Here is a 22,317-nt window from a genome sequence, read left to right as displayed (position 1 = left end):
ATAACTTGAATCTTGGTGCTAGAAAAAAAAAATCCTATGTAAAGGGATGAAAACTGAGGCCCAGAAAAGTTATTTGAATGGCCCAAGGACACACAGCAAGAACAATATAGATCTGCTACCTTAGAGCAGGACAGTTACACAAACCACACTGCCTTGACGGGGAGTGTGAGGACATAGGGCTGAGCAGATCGGGGTTTGAAGCTTAGCTGGGTTGTCACTTGCTATGTAGTCTCAGAGAAGCCCACTCACCTCTTTGACCTTCAGCTTCCTCATCTCTAAAATGAGGACAATCACACCTGCGGCACCCATGTAAATAGAGCTGTCCCCTTGAGTGTGAGAGTAGGTGGGGCTGGGGTCCTTCCCTGCTGCAGAGCTATTTCTTGGGGAATCCTGGGGGTAGGAGCCCCCGGGGCTCATAGCTCGTCTTTTTCCAGTCCAACTTTGCCATGGGCAGGCTGCCTTCCACCTATAGGAAGTGCTACATGCTGGACTTTGGGCTGGCCCGGCAGTACACCAACACCACAGGGGATGTCCGACCGGTGAGTACCACTGCGCACAGAGTTCTGGGTTGTCAGGACAGTGACACACACACTGCCCCCCCATGTGGGGACCCTTCACCAACTTTTCTTGCAACTGCTTAAGCTGGCCTGGCCTCATCTTCAGCATAGCACCCCCACCTCTTGGGTCAGCCCGGCCCATCCCTCTGCCCCTAACTGGGCCCTTGTCAGATGTCACAGCCACACTCTGTAACCTTCCTGCTGGCAGGTGGAGGCAGGCAATGGATCAGGGTCCTATTGGTGGCAGAGCTGGGATGTGGCTGAGGTCAGGGGCTAAGGGTGAGCTTCCTGGTTGTGGTCTCTCCTCTGCAGCCTCGGAATGTGGCCGGGTTTCGGGGGACTGTTCGCTATGCATCAGTCAATGCCCACAAGAACCGGGTGAGTGACAGAGGCTGTGCTGTGGGATGGGGGCAGAATGGGCAAGGTTGGGGCGAAGTGCACAGCCAGGATAGTGAGTAGGTGTCAGGGTGGAGAGAGGAGCAGGGCAGGGGCTGGAGTGAATCTACCCTGCTGGAGGCCCTGGCTTGGAGGAAGGCTCCACTGTTGGCTTCCCCAGGTGTTACCCTCTGCCTTTCCTTCAGGGATTCCAGGCCTTCTGTTCCCCCTACAAATCACTCCTTCCCCACCCCCACAGGAGATGGGCCGCCACGATGACCTGTGGTCCCTCTTCTACATGCTGGTGGAGTTTGCAGTGGGCCAGCTGCCATGGAGGAAGATCAAGGACAAGGTGAGACCCTCACAGCTGGGTCCAAGGAGGCAGGGGTGGGGGCAGCTGGGGTTCCATCTCTCCACCCTCTTCTTGCCTCCAGGAACAGGTGGGAATGATCAAGGAGAAGTACGAGCATCGAATGCTGCTGAAGCATATGCCCTCAGAGTTCCACCTCTTCCTGGACCACATCGCCAGCCTCGACTACTTCACCAAGCCTGATTACCAGGTGGGAGCCTGGGGCTTGCTCCTGTAGCCCTGGAAACCACTCTGGGGGTGACCATCATTCAGCAGAGCCCATTCTCATCAAGGCCTGGAGCTGACTCTAAGCGCTTCCTCCGGTCTTCTAACTGCACCAAACTGTTCTGTACCCTCCCTTGTAAACAGTAGTAACAGCTTAGATGGATCAAGAGCTGGCCCTGTTCTTAGTGCCATTCAAGCTTCAAAAGAAGCCTTTGATGACAATTGGACAATGTTATTATTCCAATACAAGTATTTTATACCAAAACTTCAGGAAGCCACATGGGATGATTGTTCCCATTTCTGAGGTGTAAAACTGAGGTGGTATCATGGTGAGGAGGAGGCCTGGGCTCAGATACAGTTGTGCATCGTTTAATGGCAAGGATGCATTCTGAGAAATCTGTTCTTAATCTGTCATTATGAATATCATAGAGTGCAGTTACACAGGCCTAGAGGGTGTATCTACTGCCCACCCAGGCTGGATGGTGTGCATGTATACATGATACAGCCTATTTCTCCGGGGGCCACGGTGGACAATATGAGATTATATCAAGCGCAAAAGAAAATGATGAGAACAAGTGACACAACAAACCTGAGGGGAACTGCTACTGTGGTGCTCAGCAAAGTGTTTTGTAGAAAACTTTTTTTTTTTTTTAAGTTGCGGTATACTCCATAACATAATTATAAAAAGTATATATTAGGTACAGAACATAATTGTATTTTTTTCCAGTACTGGGGATGGAAGCCAGGGGTGCTATACCATTGAGCTACATCTCCAGCCCTTTTTATCTTTTGTTTTGTAGCAGGGTCTCACTAATTTGCCCAGGCTGGCTTCAAAATTGCAGTCCTCTTGCCTTAGCCTCCCGAGTCTCTAGGGTTTCAGGCACCTGGCTTATGTGTATTATATTTTATACCACTGGCAGTGTAGTAGGCTCTTTTACACCAGCATCTCCACAGACATTGAGTAATGCTTTGCACTGGGACCTTATGACAACTATGACTTACCAGGTGACAGGACATTTTCAACTCCACTGTAATCTTATGGGGCCATTATCACATATGCAACCTGTTGTTGACCAAAACGCCATTATGCATTGCATGACTGTGCATCTGACTCCAAGTCCAGTGCTCTTTCTGAGGCACCCTTACTGTGCACCATAGGGCCCACTGACCCTGATTGGGAGATGCGGGATGTGTCAGCCATGCTGTCAGGAAAGTACTGTGGGCCAGGGACAGTGCTGCACCCTGTGGGGAGCCCAGACACTGTGGATCACACAGTAGGCCTTGAGCAAGTGGGTACTATCTGCAGAGAGTAACTCCTTGAACTCTTAAGAGACCCAAGTCAGAAGTGGATGATCTGGGGGCCTCAGAGGGTCTGTAGCTGCCTGCTACTTCCTGAGTCCAGAGCTCCCATTGCTGACAGAGTTGTCCCCTGACTCAGCCTCATGAGTCCTCCAGACTGTACAGTTGTGAGCATCTCCTGCTGGGCTCTGGGCCTGCTGCTGGAACAGGCAAATAGATGTGTGAGTGATTCAGGTGGATGCCCCCTGTCCAGCGATTAGAGGGGAAGCTGTGTGGGAGGGAAGTTAGATGGCAGGAAGAGGATGTTGGGAGAAGCACCCAGCAAGAGGGACAGCCTGTGCCGAGCACGACTCCATGTGGAAACTCCTAGTGCTTCAGGGCTGCTAATTTTCCTGCTGAGACAGTGGAAATGACAGAGGCATTTGGGGATGGTCATCAGGGAAAGATCTCAGAGGACTTGTGTCCAGCTGGTGGGGCTTAATCCAAGATGATAATTTGCATGCTCATTTGCATATCTTGTGCATGTTTTCATTTAAAATCAATGTGCCCTTCTCCTTCCAATGCCCCCTGTAGGCCCATCCTGTCCTGGAAGTCCCCTCTCTTCTCCCTATGATCCCAGCAACTGCCCCTTCTACCTGGCTAGCCCCGAGGTCACCTCTCTGTCCTCCCACCACCCCCACCCCCTGCAGTTGATCATGTCGGTGTTTGAGAACAGCATGAAGGAGAGAGGCATTGCTGAGAATGAGGCCTTTGACTGGGAGAAGGCGGGCACGGATGCCCTCCTGTCCACAAGCACCTCCACCCCACCCCAGCAGAACACCAGGCAGACAGCAGCCATGTTTGGGTAAGTCTCAGGAAGGGTGATGGCAGGTGGGGCAGCAGGCCAGCTCCTGCCTAGAGCCACTGCTGAGAAGCCAGCCCTCTCCTCCTCTTCCTACCTGGACAAGCTCAGTTGTCTCTCCAATTCTTGGTACTCACCAGCAGAGTTCTGGAACTTCAGGAAATTTTGCCACAACTCTAGTCCTTGATCTGAAAGCAGAGTGGGTGATCTCCTCATTTGGAGCTTTTGACCTTAGATCCCTGGGGAACAAGGAATCCTAAGTGAAATCTCCAGAGCCCCATAGTTTCCCTTCTCATCACTCATTAATTTGCATAGCATGCCTTGGGGACTCCACAGGGACTAGGAGAGAAGTCAGCCCATGCCTTCCTTCAAAGTGCTCCTGCTGGATGTTAGTGACGGCTGGGTCAGCATTTTCAGGACCATGTGGCAGGCACAGAGTCAGGTGGTCTGGGGAGGGGCTGGACTAGAATGGCTAACCCAGGGCCACATTTAGGAGGGAGACTCCACAGATTTGCCAGCACACTATGGTGTACGGTTCTGTAACCAGGCTGCTTGAGGAGCTCCAAGGTGGTTCTTTTGAGGCCTGTTCCTAGGTCTAAAGGAAGCCGGGCACTGAGAGCCATTAGAAATTCTTCAGGGCCTCTGAAAACTACAGAATCTCTCGAGTAAATAGAATTGGGACATGCCAGTCCCCAGTGGTCTCCTTGATGACCCTGCCAACTTGAGTGATATGGTCTCAGAGGACTTGTGGGCCAGGGATGGTGATGAACCTAGGATGCCTCCTTGCTAGGCCTCCTCTGTGCCCACGCTCGGGGGTCTCCAGGGCCTGCACTGGTAGGAGGGGCCTTGGGAGAAGAGGGCACCCCTGCCAACCTTGCCCATGGCCCCGTCCTGGCCTTTCCAGGGTGGTCAATGTGACCCCAGTGCCTGGAGACCTGCTCCGGGAGAACACGGAAGACGTGCTACAGGGCGAGCACCTGAGTGACCAGGAGAATGCACCCCCAATCCTGCCTGGGAGGCCCCCTGAGGGGCTGGGCCCTACCCCCCACCTTGTCCCCCACCCTGGGGGTCCTGAGGCTGAAGTCTGGGAGGAGACGGATGTCAACCGCAACAAACTCCGCATCAACATCGGCAAAGTAACTGCAGCCAGGGAGAAGGGCGAGGTGGCCTCCCCACCCCGATTCCCAACCCTTGGGTCCCCCACATTGTTCCTCCACAGTGCCCTCTGCCCAGTCCTGGCCCTCTTGCCCTTCCTGCATTTCCTGGTCCCCTCCACCACCCTGACCTTGATTCATCAGCTTCATCATCCATTTATCCCTTTCACCCTGAGAAAGCCACCTGTCAGCCCCAACTCACTGTACCCCTCTCCTGCAGACCCCCTGTGTGGAGGAGGAGCAGAGCCGAGGTGTGGGAGTCCCCAGCTCCCCTGTGCGTGCCCCCCCAGATTCCCCAACAACCCCAGTGCGTTCTCTACGCTACCGGAGGGTCAACAGCCCTGAGTCGGAGAGGCTTTCCACGGCGGATGGGCGGGTGGAGCTACATGAGAGGAGGTGGGTGTGCGACTGGAGGGGGTGGTGAAGGGTCCCCGTGATCTCCTGCACCTTCACATGGCTGGTCTGCAGGAAAGGTCAGGTGTGAGGCAGAGGCGGGGGGTGTGTCCCTGGGAAGTGTTGACAGTTATGCTCAGCCTGGGTTCAGACTCAGCCTGGGGTCAGTGGTGGCCTAGGTAAGGGCATGGGGCATCCAGAGAGGTCTCAGCTCATGCTAGGTTGGGTCCATGAGGATGGAGGGGAGAGCTGGTGGGTGGGCATGCTTCCAGAACTTTCCTAATCACTAATTACAAATTCCTCAAGAGCAGCTGAAGGTAGGGGTCCTGGAAGAAGGGTTCATGGAACAGCTGGAGGAGAGGACAGGCCAGTTTAGGGGGTTAGGCCTGAGGGATCTGAAGTCAGAGTGAGGGTGGGACCAGCAGGAACATGGCTGGTAGGAGGGAGTGTTGGGGGCTGACTTTGTGTGTGGGGTGGTTTGTGGGGGGCCAGGGCTGGATCCCCACCGGAGTTGTTAGTAGATGGAACAACACCAGGTGAGATGCTTCCTGCCTTTCTGGGGCCTCAGAGTGGGCTCTGCCCCACAGTAGGTCCTGGACCATCTCCTTATCAGGACTCAGTTCTGCAGTGGAGGAGGATGACCTTCTGACTCACACTCAGCATCTTTTCTTGTCACCCATCTCAGCCATAGTCCCTCCTGGACTTGCCCCTACATGTACTCCACCTCCAGGAAGATGCACAGAACCTCTGTGGGGTGTGCACTTGCCCAAGTTAGTCCTCATTCACACACTCTCACGGGCTGCCTGCCAGGCTCTAAAGACCACCTTTCAATGCTATTCAGCCCGAAGTCCCTCAGCATGGAGAGTTCTGGACGTGGGGACATGAGCAAGGGCAGTTGGAAGGGTTGTGAGTGGAGTTGGGGGAGGAGCGCTGAGCAAGACAGTGCTGGAGAACTGCCTGCTTCTGGCCAGCAATGAGCAAGCTGGTTTGGGTCATAGTGAGCCCTAGTTTTAGGAATAGTGGGAAGAAGAGGGCTGAGGAGAGAGTTTCTGGACAGAAAGGTTTAGGATCTCATTCGGCAGAGGGTGGGCTGCTTTGGGGGCACTGGGAGCAGGAGAAAGTATGGAGAAGAAGAGGTTTGGATTGTCTATGTCTCTTGCCCCATCTTCAAAACACACACATGTGCACGCACACACAGATCAGACCTCATTTCCTTTGATGCCATCTTTTTCCTTTATGTCCATCAAAACAAATTGTGCTCTCAAGAAAAGAAGTGATGGCCGCCACTGACAGGGGTATATAAATATGAGACACTGGGTGGTGTTTTATTTTAAGTCTCACAGATTGATAAAAAATATGGAGTAGAATTGGATCCGGCAGTTTCTATGCAGGCTGGGCAGGAGTATGTTGAGAAAGGCTGAGGGTGGTCCTGTTTTGCACCCCTCCTCTGCAGCTAAAGAGCCATTGAACCACACACAGGCTTGGTGCTGGGGGAGAATTAAAGTCAGCCCTCTGCCCACAGCCAAATATGAGAAGAGAGTCCAAACCCAGTTGAGTTAGAACTTGGGGTCTTCAAAGGGGTATCCCGGCATTCAGCAGATGACAGTTCTTTCTTGCATAGCATCCTGTCCCTCCACACACACTACTGTATAACCAGAAGTAATCTCATCTTGGGGCTGGCACCCCAAACTGAGAAGCTCTGGAAGAACTCACAGATTCACAGTACAGTTCAAAGTAATAACAAAGAGATGTCCCAAGGCTGGATCGCGCCCCAGAGGTAACAGGTTGGAGGGAGTCTATCCATGCCTGAGAGTTCACAGGGAAGGCAGATAGTTGAAGTCCAGTAGTGAGGGGGGCTCAGGGTGCTCTGGAGGCAAACAACCCTCCCTACAGGATGGGAAAGGCTCCCTATAAGAGGTGCATCCAAACACAGAAAAAAAGGTAGAGGGACAGGCTATGTGGGAGGGAGGCCAAATGGAGTCCAGGCTGTGTGCAGGGAGCAGCATATGTAAGGTTATAGAGGTATGAGAGTGTGGGCAGTTTAGGAAAAGTGAATCTGAGATGGGTCTGGCTAGGGAATGGAGAGGGCGGGCCCTGAAAGCCAGGCTAAGAAAGGCAGACTTGGTTCTTGGGGCTGAGGAGTTTGTTAAGCTGGGCTAACAGGCCCTTCCTGGAATGAGCGGAAGCAGCCAGGCAGGCCTGCAGCGGAGCGGAGCGGGAGAAAAGGCTCCAAAGCTGTCTGTAGACTCGAGAGCCTGTTGTTTGTGTTTGCCCTGGATACAGCAGGAGCACTGGATCAGCTGGTTTTAGGAAGGTTAGATTCCCTGGGAAAGCCTGGAGAACAGCGAGTGTTCTTTAGGTACAGAAACCAGAGTAGATTTTCTGCATGTGTACATTCCGGGACCACAGTAACCATTCAGAAGTATTTGCTAAATGAATGAACAAAGGAACTAATGAAGTCTTTTAGGAAGTAAGGGTGGAGGGTGGCAGTGCAGGAGGTGACTGGGCCTGGCCCAGAGGGGGAGAGGTGCTGAGTCAGGAGCAGGAGTCCTACTCCACCCTGTCACCTGTTTGGGACCCTTGGGGCTCCAGAGAGGCCTGGCACTGAGTTTTATGTGGTTGCTCCACAGGTCCCGAATGGATTTGCCTGGTTCACCTTCGCGCCAGGCCTGCTCCTCACAGCCGGCTCAGATGCTCTCAGTGGACACGGGCCATGCTGACCGGCAGGCCAGTGGCCGAATGGACGTGTCAGCCTCCGTGGAGCAGGAGGCCCTGAGCAATGCCTTCCGCTCGGTGCCCTTGGCCGAGGAGGAGGACTTTGACAGCAAGGAGTGGGTCATCATTGACAAGGAGACAGAGCTCAAGGACTTCCCTCCTGGGGCTGAGCCCAGCACATCGGGCACCACAGATGAGGAGCCTGAGGAGCTGCGGCCACTGCCCGAGGAGGGTGAGGAGCGGCGGCGGACGGGGACAGAACCTACTGTTCGGCCCCGGGGACGCAGTATGCAGACACTAGCTGAGGAGGACCTGCGGCAGATGCCGCCTCAGCCCCCACCACCTCAGCTGAGCCAGGCTGATGGCCGGTCAGAGACATCACAGCCCCCAACGCCTGGCAGCCCTTCCCACTCGCCCCTGCACTCGGGACCTCGCCCTCGACGGAGAGAGTCGGATCCCACAGGCCCACAGAGACAGGTAAGGTTGGGCTTGCACCCCACTTCCTGTCCCCAGATTCATTCGAGTCCTGGTGTGCAGGCCTGAAGTGCTCTATGTGCAGCCCCTGCTGCCAGGGAACCCAGCAGTCTCAGGCGTGATGAGATAAACAGATGTAAGGGCCCGAGACCATGCCTCGGGGGCAGGCAAGGCTTCTAGAGGAGGTGCCCTCCAAGTTCTGAGTTGAGTCTTGTGTTGTGAGCAGTATATTCAGGTGACAACGCAGGAGAGAGGCCTCCCAGGTCCAGGGACTGCATGTGCAAAGGCCTGGAGGTGGCAGTCAGAATGCACCGCACATGGCAGCAGCTGGGCTTTGAGACAGGGTCTGTGGGCACCATGGAGGGGGTGGTGAGCCAGCTGAGGCTTTTAAACAGGAGTGTGGCATGATCACTTTGGTACTTTTGAATGATCTCTTGGGCTTCTGTGTGGAAAATGGGTTCTAGAGGCAGGAAGGCTACCTGACAGGCAGTAGCAGGAGAGACACTGGCAGCCTGGACGGGGTGGGCATTGTGGACGTGGGGCAAGTTGGACAGAGCCAAAAGGCATTGGGGAGAGGACAGAAGGGCCGTGATGGAGCAGAAGATGGGGAGGGGTGTCTTGGCGGATGCCCAGGGCTCTGGGGGGGCTGCCGTGCCGTGATGGAGTGCAGAATTTGACATAACAAGCTCCCAATATCTGAAGGATGTTTTCCTGGAGGCACCGGAGGCTCAGGAGAAAGAGCTTACCTGGAGTTTCAGAGTTCAGGTTCTGAGAACCATAGGAATGGGTGATGTCACCCAAGAGGACTGTGCAGGGTGGGGAGACCGAAGCATGAGGACAGAAGCTAGGAAACACATCTAGATGACTGAGAAGAAGGGAGCCCTTAATAATGACGGAAGAGGAGACAGAGCATGGTGGAGCATGAAGAGCAGAGGGTCACCAAAATCAGGAAAGGGAGGGCTGACAAGGAGTGGAGAGGAGGCTGTTTCTACTGTCAGTGCAGCTTTCACTGCAGGGGACAGCCCCAAGAGCCAGGGGACAGTGGGGACAGTGGAGGCAGTTCTAGATCGGGCACAGTGGTGGGTGTGTCTGAGGGCCCTGGGAGGGCCCAGCCTTACTGTGGTGTTACCTTCTTGTGTGGGCGGACTGAGGGACAAGATGGCAAGGACAGGGAGGGACCAGATGGTGGTCAAATCTCAAATGCGAGGCTGAGGGTCTGAGCATGTCTCATGGTATTGTGGTTATTTTTTTCTGACAAGGACAGGGCTTCAGAATAGGTAAGAAGCCATGCTTCTCTGTGGTGGGTGGAGGCTGACTTCTGACCTGGAAAGTAGACATAAACTCTTATACTGTGTGCCAAATGGACTCTACAACTCCTCAGAAGGGCTGGGGAGAGCCAAGAAAGTGATGCTGGAAGGGCCCAGGGGCGGTGCCCCATTCCACTGGATGGTCCATGTAGGGGCGTGCACCCCAGGTGCAGGGCTGTGGGCCGGTTCTGCCCCTTGCTCAGATGGGAGGCCTGGTTTGAGATCACATGGGTCCCCTAGGAAGGGCAACTGTGGGCATGGGACCATCCCTGTGTGGAGGTCCTGGCTAGAAGAGAGGATCTCTGAACCAGGATCCTGGGGAGTATACCCCCTGGCCTTTCCCTGTATACTGGGGGCTCAAAAGTGGGGACTATGAGTCTCTACCCAGAGAGGTACCAGCTGGCTTGAGTTGGAGGCTTGGCCCTGGCAGGATGTGGACTGGCCCAGCTGTGTAGGGACCTGGTCATTGTTCCCATTACGGCTGGCACCAGGAAAGCAGGAGAGGATCAAGGTCTGTTTGATGCCTCCGGCTCCCCTGTTTCCTCATTCCCCACTCCCTGAACACGTGTCATAAGCCAGGAAGCAGAGGTGGCAGAGCAGACAGGTGTGATCATAGGTTGTGCCACCAGGAATTCAAGGAAGCTCCCAAAACAGTCATGCAGCCAGGCATGGGGACACATGCCGGTAATTCCAGCAGGTGGATCACAAGTTTGAGGCCAGTCTTAGCAACTTAGTGAGGCCTTGTCTTAAAATAGAAAATATCCCCACTGGGGATGTGGCTCAGTGGTTAAACGTCCCTGGGTTCAAACCCTGGTACCAAAAAAAAAAAAAAAGAAAGACAGCAGGTGTTGGGAGGAAGCCCAGAGAAAAGTCAGAGGCCTCAGTCTGTACCTGGTTCTGCTCATCTCTACCTGGTGACCATGGAACAGTCACCACTGTCCCCTTCTGGATCTCACAGTGAGGGAGCTGAGCTATCTCTGAAGTTTTTCTCATCTTCAGATTTTCCCTGATTTCTGGGAACCATCTTCACTTTGGGGACTTCTGGCCAAGGGAGTGAGAGAGAGATTTGGGGGAGTAGGCATAGGTCTGTTATGCAGCCAGCCTGGCTCAGGTCTTGCTCTCAGCATGGAAGGGGCCATGATGTGTCTGTGGGGTGAGGTATTGGTGGGCAGAACTGAGGTTGGTGGCATTCTGTCACCGTGTTTGTATATATTTCTGTGTCGGCTGAGCATGGGAGTGGGTTAGAAGGTGGATGTGCACCTGGTGAGCACACGCATCGGCAGGTTTGTGGGGAGTGTAGGGGGCTGTGAGTGTGTAGGGATGCCTGGATGCCTGGCATGTCAGAGCAGGAAGGATAATAACAATGAGAGTAATAATTCTGAAGACAATAACAGCTGGCACTTGACACTAGGCATTGTCACATTTTCTATATGCATTCCTCACAACCACACCCCGAACAGGCAACCCTGTAAGTAAGGCTCGTAGCAGCTGTTTTTAGCAGTGTCGCCAGCTGATACATGGTAGGACCAGGACTTGGACCCAGGTGGCTGGGTCCAGGGACTGTGCTCTGAGATACTCAGTTCAGGTCTGTTTGTTGAGCAAGCAGAGGAGCAACACAGTATGAGGAAACAGTCTGCTCAGGGTCAGAGAGTGGGTGCCTGGCACCTGTGTGTGTGTGTGTGTATGCATACACACATCTGTGCATGCCAGCTGGCTGGCCCTGTGGGCAGATGTGCCTGTGGGCACGACTGAGTGCACAGTCGCCTCTGTGTGTGGCTGGAAAGGTGGGAAGGGCATGTTCTACCTGACAAGCAAGACCCTACTTCAAGGGCAGAGGAAGGGGGAGAATTGGACTGGCAGACATTTTTCCTTCTTCCCTTGGGACCCTGAGTGGACTGTTGAGCTTGGCTTGGGACTGGGTGGAGGCTCCTATCCTCACAGCACACTGGAGGTCAGCCGGTGGGACTCTCCACCTCCAGAGTAACTAGAAGTTTCTATAGGGACAGCCTCCCACCCCCACCCTTCTGCCTGCCATTTTCCTGTAAGGAATCCCTCCCTAGAGCTGGCACACACTGCAGCTCCATCCCCTACCCCGTGGAGGGCGGGAGGACAATCCTGTGGGGCCAGGTGTACCGTTAAGCACCTGTTCTTCCGTGTGCGTGATACGGTACTTCAGAGAGATTTCTTTACACACACCTGGCTTTCTTCTTCAGGGAATTTCAGATGGAAGTTAGAAAGGGCCGAGACAACTGGGGCAGAGGGTACATAGCCAGCAAGTATGTGATTTGGGGGAGAGCTGTTTACCACCTTTGATGGGTGTCTCTGACTGATAACAGCTGGTCAGCTTTCCCAGAGTACACAGACATTTGCTGGGAAACCACCAAAACATTTCCCCATCATGAGCTGGGCAGTGATCTAGGGACTAGAGGACAAAGATGAATGAGGCTTCATTCACAGTCCTGTGCTTACAGAGCTCAAATGGGGTACAAAGGTAGGTCTAGAGGTGGACATTTATAATCAGGGTCATCAGGAGGAGAATGGAGCACTCACATCTGCTAGGACAGGAATGTGGGAAGCTGAGGTGTTGTCACAGGGGTGATTTTTCAATGGAGCATTGAGGATAGGTAGAGGGCCCCAGGGGTGCCTGGCCTGAAGGGCCGCAGCTTGCTGGGACTCAGTGTAAGCTTCGAAAATCTCCCTGGCAGCTGACAAATTCTGGCTGGGATTTTCAACTCAAGGCACCCACATGTGCTGTGAGAAGGGGCCTGTGGGTGCCTCTGCCCCTCAGTCTCTCCAGGTGGGCCTTGGCTCCTAACCTTGCTGCATATGGGACTTGGCCTAGAAGAAACTGGCAGAGGAAGCAGGTGGGGCAGTTGATACTCTTTCTCCCTGCTCTGCAGAAGGTCCCATGCCAAGTCCCTTGTGTCCCTATTTGACACCAGCAAGGGCAGATGGGTCTTAGACGGGGCTGGGTGTCCCCAGTACCCTCCTCCTTCATCCCTAGAGCTGCCTTGTCAGTCCTAACTGCCACAATACAAGCTGACCTTAGTCCCAGGAGGACTAGGGGTCAGCATGGGAAAGGTCTGTGACACCCAGGCCACCATTTCCAACCCCATGCACCTGGGATACTTCTTTCCCTCTGAGAGCAAGAAGCTCAAGGGCAGGACTCTTCCTGATGCTGAGGAGGCAGCTGCTCCTTCCACTGCTGCCTGCCTGGAGGCTCCTTGGGGAGAGAAGAGAGAGTTAGAGTTGGATTTGCCCCTCCTCCTGACTCCTGTCCTCATTCTCAAGAATGGCTTAAAGGATTCTAAGGTGGCTCAGGAATACAGCACTCACTCCCTGGCAGGCACTGTCTAAGTGCTACTAGTGTACACACCTGGCCCCCACACCCTATGAGGTGTGGACCATTCTTCTCCACCCACCTCCTTTTTTTTTTTTTTTTTTTTTTTGGTACTGGGGACTGAACCCAGGGGTGCTTTACCACTGAGCTACATCTCCAGTTGTTTTTATCTTGAGATGGCCTGGCTAAGTTGGGAGGAGGCTGGCCTTAAACTTGTGATGTTCCTGGGTTAGCCTCTTGAGTCACTGGAATTATAGGTGTGTGCCACTGCACCTGGGTTTTTTTTTTTTTTTTTGCACCTGGATTCTTATCCCATTTTACAGAAGAGGAAGCTGAGGCACAGAGGGACAAATAAGTTGAGGTCACCCAGATAGAGTAAGTGATAGAGCTGACATTAAAACATGAGTCGTTGGACTCCAGAGTCCAACCGCTGTCACTGAGAGTTTGATCCTGTCCTGTGAAGGGTCTGGGGTGCCAAGTATGCAAGGAAGGTATGCAAGGGCTGATCCTTGGTGAGGAGCTGGAGCTTGGTGGGGGGAGAGGCAGCACCCTGCCAAGGTGACTAGGACAGAGGCAGAGGGCCTTCCTTAGGGGGAGGTTCCCCTGGTGGAGGGAATCCAGCTAGACAGGGGCTAAGTCAAGAAAGCTTCTCGGAGCAGGTGAGTGACCAAGGTCTCTGCTGGGAGACCATGGTGTGACAAGTGCCCAGAGGAGGCTCAGGACAGGGCGCTGGAGGCCAGCGCCGCAGGGGCTGTGAGCGGTGGGTGGCCCAGCTGTCGAGTCTGTGCCTGACGCCTCTTTTCCCTCCACTCTCTTGGTCTCTTTCAGTTGGAGGAGGACAGACTCTCGGGGCACTCCCTCCCGCGGTACAGCCCCCTGCGACGACTGGCGTCCTCCGTGTTCTCCTCCTCCACGCTGGAGACCGAGCATTACCCTCACCCCAGCGGCGGCGGCTCCTCGGGCTCCTCCGGTTCCCTCATTCAGCGCAGCCGCTCGGCCGAGAGCAGCCCCGTGCGGGCGCCCCACCGGCGCCACGCGCCCCTCGCCGCCGGCAACCACAGACTCGTGCCCTCGGTGCTCCGCATCTCGCGGTCCCAGCTGCAGCAGGTGTGGGCCCGGTTCACCCACAAGACCTAGGCTGGGCCCCCCCCCTCCTGGAGGGGGCAGGTGGGGGGGGTGGGGAGCAGGCAGAGACCACGGTTCCTTCCCAGGACGCAATAATCACACCACACACACCCCGTCCCGCCCCACCGTGCAATACAGCTCCCCCTAGAACGTTGGCCCAAGGTACTGTAATACTCCTGCCCCCCAGTCTCCGTCCCACCCCCCACCGTCTCCCTTTGCTAGGTGCCAGCCAAATGGTGCTGGAAGGGGTGGGGCTGGCCGTGCAGTTTTGAGGACAGGGCAGGGGCACTGGGTTTGGGGTCCAGTGGAAACCAGGTTGTCAGAGATGAGGTGTACTAGGCCAGTCAGTCTGGCCTGGGTTTTGTTCCGTTTAATCGCGATCTCTGGGCATGGCTGGGTCTGACCCACTTCTGAAGGGCTGGTGGAGACCAGGACCCTGGCAGTGGGCTTGTGTTTGGTGTCTTTTATCGGCGGCTTGGGGCAGGGTGCGTGGCCTTGTGGATGGGATATCGGCCTGGTGCCAGGCTTGGGGTGTGGTGAGGAGGTGTCTCTATACTCAGTGATGGGGAGGGGGTAACCCTGGGATCTGATGAGCCCTTCCCACGCCATCATCACGGAGACCAGTCACTTTCCTCACACATCTTATCCCAGAAAGCCCAGGGCTCAGTTCTGGGTCAGCTGCCTCTCCCCCAAGACTTATGTGCTGTCACTCACTGCTAGGATTGGTTGTCTAGCTCCAGCTCTTCAGGAGCCACGGAATGGTGCAGCGGGGTCCGGGTCAGGGATCTGTTCCTAAAGGCAGAATGGAACCCAACAGTGAGGGGACCTGTCTAGATAGAGTGCAGATAAGGGGATTGTTAAGGATGAGGAGCTACCTGGGGAGAACTCTGTGCTCATAGCAACACTGGTGTCTCAGGACCAATGCCAGGGAGGAGCAGCTCACCTCTGTCCCTCTTAGGAGGTGACTTCTTCCTATAGGTGCTCAGCCAAGCTGGTTGGTCCCCAGGGTGGTGGTGAAGACAGAGTAGAGGTAGGCAGATCAGTGGGATCTAGAGATGAGTGGGGGTCAAAATGATTGATTGCTCATGCCCTTTCTGCCCATTTCTCAGCCCTGAACCTGTCACTGCAGGGATCCCAAGTCTCCCTTTCTTCATTTCTGCCCATGCCAGCAGCAGCTCTGTTCCTTGGGGAATGGGGTTGTAGTTAAGAGGGTGCCCAGAAAAGGCAGTACCTGTTTAAGGAGGGGAGGAGACCGGATGATTTGCAAAAATGTTTATTTCAGAGAGATTGTGCCTGTGTGTGTGCTTGTGTGCATGCGTGCACACTTGTGAGTGTGAGTGTGCTTGTCATGGGTGTTTGTACCTGTGGCAAGACTGCCATAGATGGATGCTCAGGCTATGCCCTGCACAGTTCCAGGGAGTGTCATTTGCATAGACCGTAATGTGACTGGCACCCATTGAAGTCAGACAGTGTTACAGGTGTGTGTGTGGTGTGTGTGTGTGTGTGTGTGTGTGTGTGAGAGAGAGAGAGAGAGAGAGAGAGAGAGAGAGAGAGAGACAGAGCGCCAGAAAGATGTCTGTGTGGTTCTTGATAGTTTCCTATGCACTTACCCTCATCCTGGCTCCTCTCTCTACCCTCTTCTCCCTCTGATCTCTCCTTCTCTCCCAACTCCATGATCCATCAACTCCCCAGATGTCTCTGGTTAGAGTAGAGTTAAGGCCCCTGCTTCAGCCAGGGAGTGCTGTAAGTGTGGTGGGCAGTGTCTTGGAGCCTATCTGTCCTTACATATGGCCAGCATTGTGGTATGGTCCAGTGGCTATGATCTACTTCCATAGCACCCACTTAATTTGAACAATCTTTTTTTAAATTGTTATTATTATTTTTTTAAATGAGAATGGCTGGGCCAAGAGCATCTTTTTCATCTGGCAACAAAAGCCAGGCTTGGGTCCTAATACTTATGTCTCATCCCCACCTCCATTCTGACTGCTCACTTTGAACTTCCCCAGACCCAAGCCTCTGTCATCCCAGGGCTCTTCTGGATGGCTCCACACCCTGCCCAGAAGTTAGGGGAGGGGTCTTGGTAGACCCTTTGAGAAAGAACAGAAAACAAAAAGCACAAAGGTGAGGGGGTGGGATTAACTACATCCCCACTCTCCTCCTCCCTGCACTGCCCCCCTCTCTTTCCTCTCCCCTCTGGCCTGCTTCCCATCCTCCCCAAGTGGTGGCAGGGGGTGATTTGAGGGGAGTGTGCCCACTCTCCACTCCATAGGTCAATAGCACGGGGGCTCACCCAAACCAAGCACTCTGTTATCTGGCATTCCCTTCCAGAAAGTTCCACCACCCAACCCTGAGCAGATCTTTATCTCGGTGACCTTGAGGTACTCTAAGATCCCAAAGTGCCTTGTGACTTATCAAAGATGATGGCATGGGCTCCAGCCTTGTTTTAGCGTTAAGTATATGTTACTGTTTCCAAAGCCTTTGGGGGTGGGGGAACTGCTAAGCATCCCAAGGTGGCTGAGTTTTCAAACTCACACACCCTGAACTGACCCTTGTGAGAGAGTTTGTGTCCTTTAAAGCAAGGCCATGATTCCAAATATTTTGTCCTTGGGGGGACATCCTTTTGCATATCCTCTGTGTTAGAGGAGTGTTTGTAAGCCATAAAGCTCTGAGCTAACAGGAGATGGTCTTGATAACACTATCTTTTCAGGATGGCTTTGACTTTTGGAAATTCTAAGGTCATTTTAATCACTAGAGTTATTCACTAGAGTTCATGTCCATGTAGGGCTGGGTAGAGCCCCTTCGTGGTTAAGGGCTGAGTAGCCATCTCAGGTTCCCAGGCTAGATAGGGGTGCTATGAGCCTCCGGTGTTGTCAGATTCTTTTTCCCTATAGGATTTTCCAAAAAAGCAGGCCAGAATGTTTCCAGAAACGGTACCCTGCTTGGGGAAAGCATGCAGCCTCCCATGGTTAGCTTTGAAAACAGACAGTCCTCTTCCTAGCCCCATACTGGGGATTTAACCTAGGGGCACTCTACCACTGAGCTACACCCCAAGCCCTTTTTATTTTTTATCTTTGCAACTGGCTAAGTTGCCCAGGGTGGCTTTGAACTTGCAACCCTTCTGCCTCAGCCTCCCAAGTATCTGGGATTACAGGCATGCACCACTGTGGCCAGCTCAAATAGCACTTTGTTGTACTTTGAAAACGATGTTCTCATACGGTGTACTCAAACCCTGCATATATTGGTGTCTTCCAATTATTTTTTTATTTAATAGTCACTGGCACACAATGCTTATTATCATGTGCCAGGAAATGATCTGAGCAGTTTACAATATTAACTCATTTGAACCTCATATAGGCCTATGAGGTAGATCCCAGTATTACTGCATTTAATGGATTAATAATAACATTTCATTTACACAAACCTATAGGAAAGCCTGCCAATACTGAATAACTAAGATCATGTTCTGTAGGACTTTTTAAACGTTTTCTTCTGCATAGTAGTTTACTTATTTATGGTCCTTTCTGGTTGGTCCTTCCTCAGCTATATAGGAAGAGGCAAGTTGTCTCTGAGCCATTCTTTCCAGATGCAGGTTACTCCAGAGCACTGGGGTCAGTTGAAATGGCTGGACCCTGTTTCTCCAGGACCCCTCCCCCTCAATCCCACATGGCCCCAAATATCCCATAGCAGTCCTGGGAATTAGATGGGTAGATTAAGTTCGGTGAGAAAACAGGTGCTCTGAATCCTGACCTTGGTACTGGTGGGGTTCTAGAGGTTGGGCTCACAGCCAGGGAGATACTGGCATTGCTAAGCACTGATCAGGGGACTCTGAGCCAGTGTTACCAACTTATACAGGAGTGTGAGGGAAATGACAGGTTTGGGGACTGTGGTAAACAGGAAGCCTCCACCCTGACCACTATCCTCAGTTAGACCAGTTGTCACTGTCTTCCAATTTTTATGTGAAATCTCCCAATTTTGAATTGTTGGCATATAATTTAAAACACACACTCACACACACATTTACACACAGACCACAGAACAGTTTTTTTTTTTTTTTTTTTAAAGAAAAAAGAAAAATCTGTGTGTGAGCCTAACAAAACCAGTTTCCAGGAGGAGATTACCCAAGCTCATAGGCCCCAGGAGCCTGAAGGTCTCCCCAATGCACATACAGCCAGGGCTGCAGTAGAGGGGGCAGCGTTCTTCCCAGGAACTCAAACCAGCTGGGCTTCTTAGAGAAGGCAGTTCTCAGCCAGCAGGACTGTGTGGTGTGTGTGGTGTATACGTGTCACGTGGACGTGCCTGAGTGTGTGGGACCACGAGACTTGTTTGTGGTGATCAGAATAGGACCACCTAGTGGAACCGGTATTTTTTCAGTGGGAGAGAGTATGTTGTGAGGACTCTGGGTCCGTGAAAAATGTTCTATTAAATTCTCAATAACTAATACACAACCCCACATGCACTCAAGGCAGCTTGTCATAGCAATAACCACTCAGCACTCTTGCCCCCTCCCCAATATCCTGAACCCCACACTCTCCCTTTGCATTTTCAATTTGGGGGAAAAAAGACCCACCCAGCCCTGCCAAATGGGTGGCAGAATAGTGACACCTCTGAGCCAGGCTGGTCCCAGTACCCTTCTTACCATGTGTCTCCTCTCTAGGTTCCTTTATCTGGGGAGGTTGGGTGCTGTCTCTGCAGTGGAGTGGGAGGAGCCCCAGTCACTGAGGCAGACAAAAGGAGCTATGTCAATTTATCTGAATGGGGTGGTCAGGGGAAGGGATCATGCTTAAGGGAGGATGTGGCTCTGATTCTGGATAGGGGTGCTCTCGCTATGGGGACACACATGTTGTGTCCTCTGCTGTTCCAGGATTGATTTGGTACCTAGGGATGGAAGCATGGACCCCTAAGGAGGACCTGACGCCACTCCACCCCACTGAACCCCAAACTCCACTTAGATCTGGGACACTCCCAACCCCAGGGGCAGGAGCCAGCCTACCCCCATAGTCAGCCTCTGAAAGCTTAAAGCATCCTTCTCACTAAGGGAAAGGCTCCCAGTCTGAAGGCCATATCCCTATTGTTTCTCATGTACCACCCTCTGGGCTTCCTAGCCTAGGATGCCCCTGATGCTAAGTGCCCCTTTCCCCTAAGTAGAGGTGGGGGGAGGAATGAAGCCCCAAGTACTGTGGGAACCTTTCTAGATCTCCTCTCCTACTCCCTATTGCCAGCAGTCCCACCCTTTGTCCTCCCGTCCTGCATAGGCTGGGGGAGAGGGGGTCAGCTGGTCTCACACACGCGCGCACACACGCACACACACATACATTCTGAAGCTGCACACACACTTCATCCACTCATCCACTCTCCCAACAGCACCCTAGCAGCCCGGTCCGGAGCGCTTCCGGGCCGCTCTTGCAGGTTTCTAACTGTAAAGGGACTCCTACAGCCACATCCAGCTCGGTCCCCTCCCTGGGGACCCGCCCTACTCCTCCCCACTCCGCCTGGCCCCTGCCCCTACCCTCGTGGCCGTCGCACCAAGAATGTACGTTCGGTCTTTTTAACCAGCTGCTACGCGGCGTGACCAGGGTACAGCCTGGCCTCAGTCCCAGCCCCGCGCCCCGCCTGGCGGGGACTTGGTGCCGGCCCCCGCGCCCGCCGAGCTGCCTGCTGCTAAGTACTTAACCTGGGTTAGCGCTCCCCGTCGCCCTGTTCCCGCGCTCCGTTCCGTTTGCGTTTCCCCTCGGCAGGTCCCGGCCCCTCGTCCCTGGCCCCGGGCCAGGTGGGGAGCAGTCGGGACTTGCTCCTCATCCTGCCAGGGCTGCTGGCAGGCCCGTCGCCCCACCCCAGGTCCCCGTTACCTCGCCGCCCACAGGGCTGCCGGCTCCCACAACTGGCCTTGCAATTGGATGCCAAAGAGCCCAGAGTTGAGAGGGAGCAAAGCTTTGAGCCTAGGTCTCTCAGAGCCACCCGACACCCCCTTTTTGTCCACGCCCCAGTCTGCGTCCTCTGCCCCACCCCATCCACAAACTAAGGGCCCTGGGGGTCCCCAAACACACCCCCACTTCCAGCTCTTCCCCCAACCCCATCCCCCAAAATAAAACTCAGGGACCAACATCTGCTTCCTTTGCACTTGCTCCGTCGACCCCTCCCCCGACGTGGAGGGGCTTCTGTGGGGGAGGGGCGGGCTTCCGGGCCCTTCAGAGTTGACAGTATTGAGCGAGGAGAGGGGCTGTCCCCTGCCCCACGAAAAGTGAGACTGGCGGGATGGGGAAGTTCAGTCCCGGGGCCCAGCTGAGCTCCCTCCCTCCAGGGACCCGGGTATCCCCTTCTCGGCGTCGTCGGGAGATAATTCGGGTGGGGGGAGGAGCGAGGGATGAGAAAGGGGCTGGAAAGAGGACCTTCCTGGAGGTCCCAAGTCCCAGCCGGTTTATTCCTGAGCCTCCCCCTCCCATCATAAATCCTTCCCCGACCCCCCTTTTTGTACTGCAATAAAACTGTAATATACGCTTGCACTATTCCCGACCCGGCCAGCATAAGCATGCACGAGAAACTCAAACCCACACACACACGAAGATGGGACGCTTTATTTTATTTTATTTTATTTTATTTCTTTCCTCTTCCTCTTTCTCTCCGGGGTGCGTCCTCCTTAGTGTACATAGCGGCGTCGGGGGGGCCCCCCCGGGCCCGGGTAGAAAAGCATGCACTGAGCACCCCTGCCCCTAGATTGCGAGTACTGTACAAATCCAACACTTGAAACCGACACGCACACGCGCGGCGCCGCCACAGGGGTGGGACACGGACACGCACCCACGCGCACACGGCCGCGCACGGGCGGGGGTGGGGGCGCCCCGTAGTCACGCGTCGCTGTGCGAGGGATCTTGTGCCTTTTTAAGTCCCTGGTATGTTCATGCAGACAATCCGGAGAGCTTGTGTACTACCAAATCCTTATTAAAGACGCCTTCCAGGAACCTGCGCCTTGGCCTGCTTTCTTTCACCAACTCTTCCTACCCTCCTAGTCAATGCAGACCTCAATTCTGGGGGCACCCACTGGGCAGAGGGCAGCGGCTGGTATGTTGTTGACTCAGGGACTGGTGGGGCCGGGCCCATTTCCAGGTCTGTGGATCTCCGACACCCGCCAAGGGAGGTGCGCAGGGTCTACTTGGAATTGAGTTACCCAACTGTCTTCTTTCATGGCGGGGAGGTAGTGCATGGACTGGTCTCTAGGTCCAACTCCAGATTCCCTGAGGAGTCCTGCTGTGATGTGAGATCCACTGGATTCCCCCACTGCTTTGTCCCCTCTCCTGCCTGGGAGAAGGGGGAACACTTGGTAGGAGAGAGCACCTAGACAGGGATTGTGCAGAGGCTGCAGCTGCAGGGATGCAGTGTGGGTGGAAGGAAGACTAAGGCAATGAATGACAGCTGTGGGACACTAAGGAAGAGAGAACAGGAGACAGACTGTAGAGACAGGCTGAAGGAGCCCCAGGGACTCTCCTTCTCTGTCCCTCACCACCAGGAACACTGCAAAAGAAGAAAGTATCTCTCTTCTTTGGGACCAAAGCAAGCATGGTGCTTCCATCTGCTTGAAGGACCAGCTAGGGCTGTATTCACAACCCTCAGGGCATTTTGAAGACACCCCCCCCACACACACACACACACAGGGACACACCTGTCAGCTCCTGGCCCTGGGCCAGGGGGAAGGTTGGAGAGACTGAGGCCTGGAGGTCAAGGGTGTGAAGCCTGTGGGGCCCCAGCATGAACAGCTATATTCCCACCTTTCCCTTCCCTGTCCAGAGTGAGTGTGGGTGGCAGAGTGGAAGAAGGACTCTTGACTTGGCATAGGTGGGTTTAGAGTGAAGAGAGGGCAGAAAAACAGAGAAAGAATTTGGGTAAAACAGCCATGGTGGCCAAAGAGCTGCCAGAGGCTACTTGATTCATGGTTCCTTTCCTTTCTTCTCAGACCAGAGGACTCCAGCATGGTGGGGAGGTAGGGGGTGGTTCTCTCAGCAGTTTTGTCTTCCAGGGTGGAGGTGGGGAGGCAGACTGTGCATGATAGCCAGTTTCTGAGGTCAACCCCTCTCAGGTCCTTCCCCTTCAACCTTGGGACTTTGGGCTGATGTGTTACACTGTCTGGGCCTGGCTGGGGTCCAGACAAGAGCTGCCCTATGCACCCTGTGT

General features: G+C 54.1%; 1 protein-coding gene and 1 long non-coding RNA gene across 5 annotated transcripts in view; one reads left to right on the top strand and one right to left on the bottom strand.

Annotated features, from left to right (window-relative positions):
- Positions 1-22,317, top strand: part of Ttbk1 (tau tubulin kinase 1) — a 42,365-nt gene that overhangs the window by 10,003 nt on the left and 10,045 nt on the right. For 2 of the 4 annotated variants that reach the window (XM_078019984.1, XM_078019983.1), the window contains exons 6-13: positions 435-539; positions 870-935; positions 1,192-1,284; positions 1,367-1,492; positions 3,495-3,649; positions 4,551-4,782; positions 5,021-5,196; positions 7,824-8,385. In XM_078019984.1, coding sequence (XP_077876110.1) covers positions 435-539; positions 870-935; positions 1,192-1,284; positions 1,367-1,492; positions 3,495-3,649; positions 4,551-4,782; positions 5,021-5,196; positions 7,824-8,385 — 1,515 coding nt within the window. The remainder of the gene's footprint in view (positions 1-434; positions 540-869; positions 936-1,191; positions 1,285-1,366; positions 1,493-3,494; positions 3,650-4,550; positions 4,783-5,020; positions 5,197-7,823; positions 8,386-22,317) is intronic. The other 2 variants (XM_078019985.1, XM_078019986.1) reach the window with 2 other exon arrangements.
- On the bottom strand, positions 14,481-20,203 carry LOC144366204 (uncharacterized). The gene is made up of 3 exons (XR_013425159.1): positions 19,826-20,203; positions 15,098-15,203; positions 14,481-14,946 (listed from the first exon to the last, which is right to left on the bottom strand). It is a non-coding gene; the product is annotated as an uncharacterized LOC144366204 (long non-coding RNA).

Source organism: Ictidomys tridecemlineatus, chromosome 8 (genome assembly GCF_052094955.1).
Source record: "Ictidomys tridecemlineatus isolate mIctTri1 chromosome 8, mIctTri1.hap1, whole genome shotgun sequence".
NCBI classification, from domain to species: domain Eukaryota; kingdom Metazoa; phylum Chordata; class Mammalia; order Rodentia; family Sciuridae; genus Ictidomys; species Ictidomys tridecemlineatus.
This window is presented reverse-complemented; position numbering and strand designations above follow the sequence as displayed.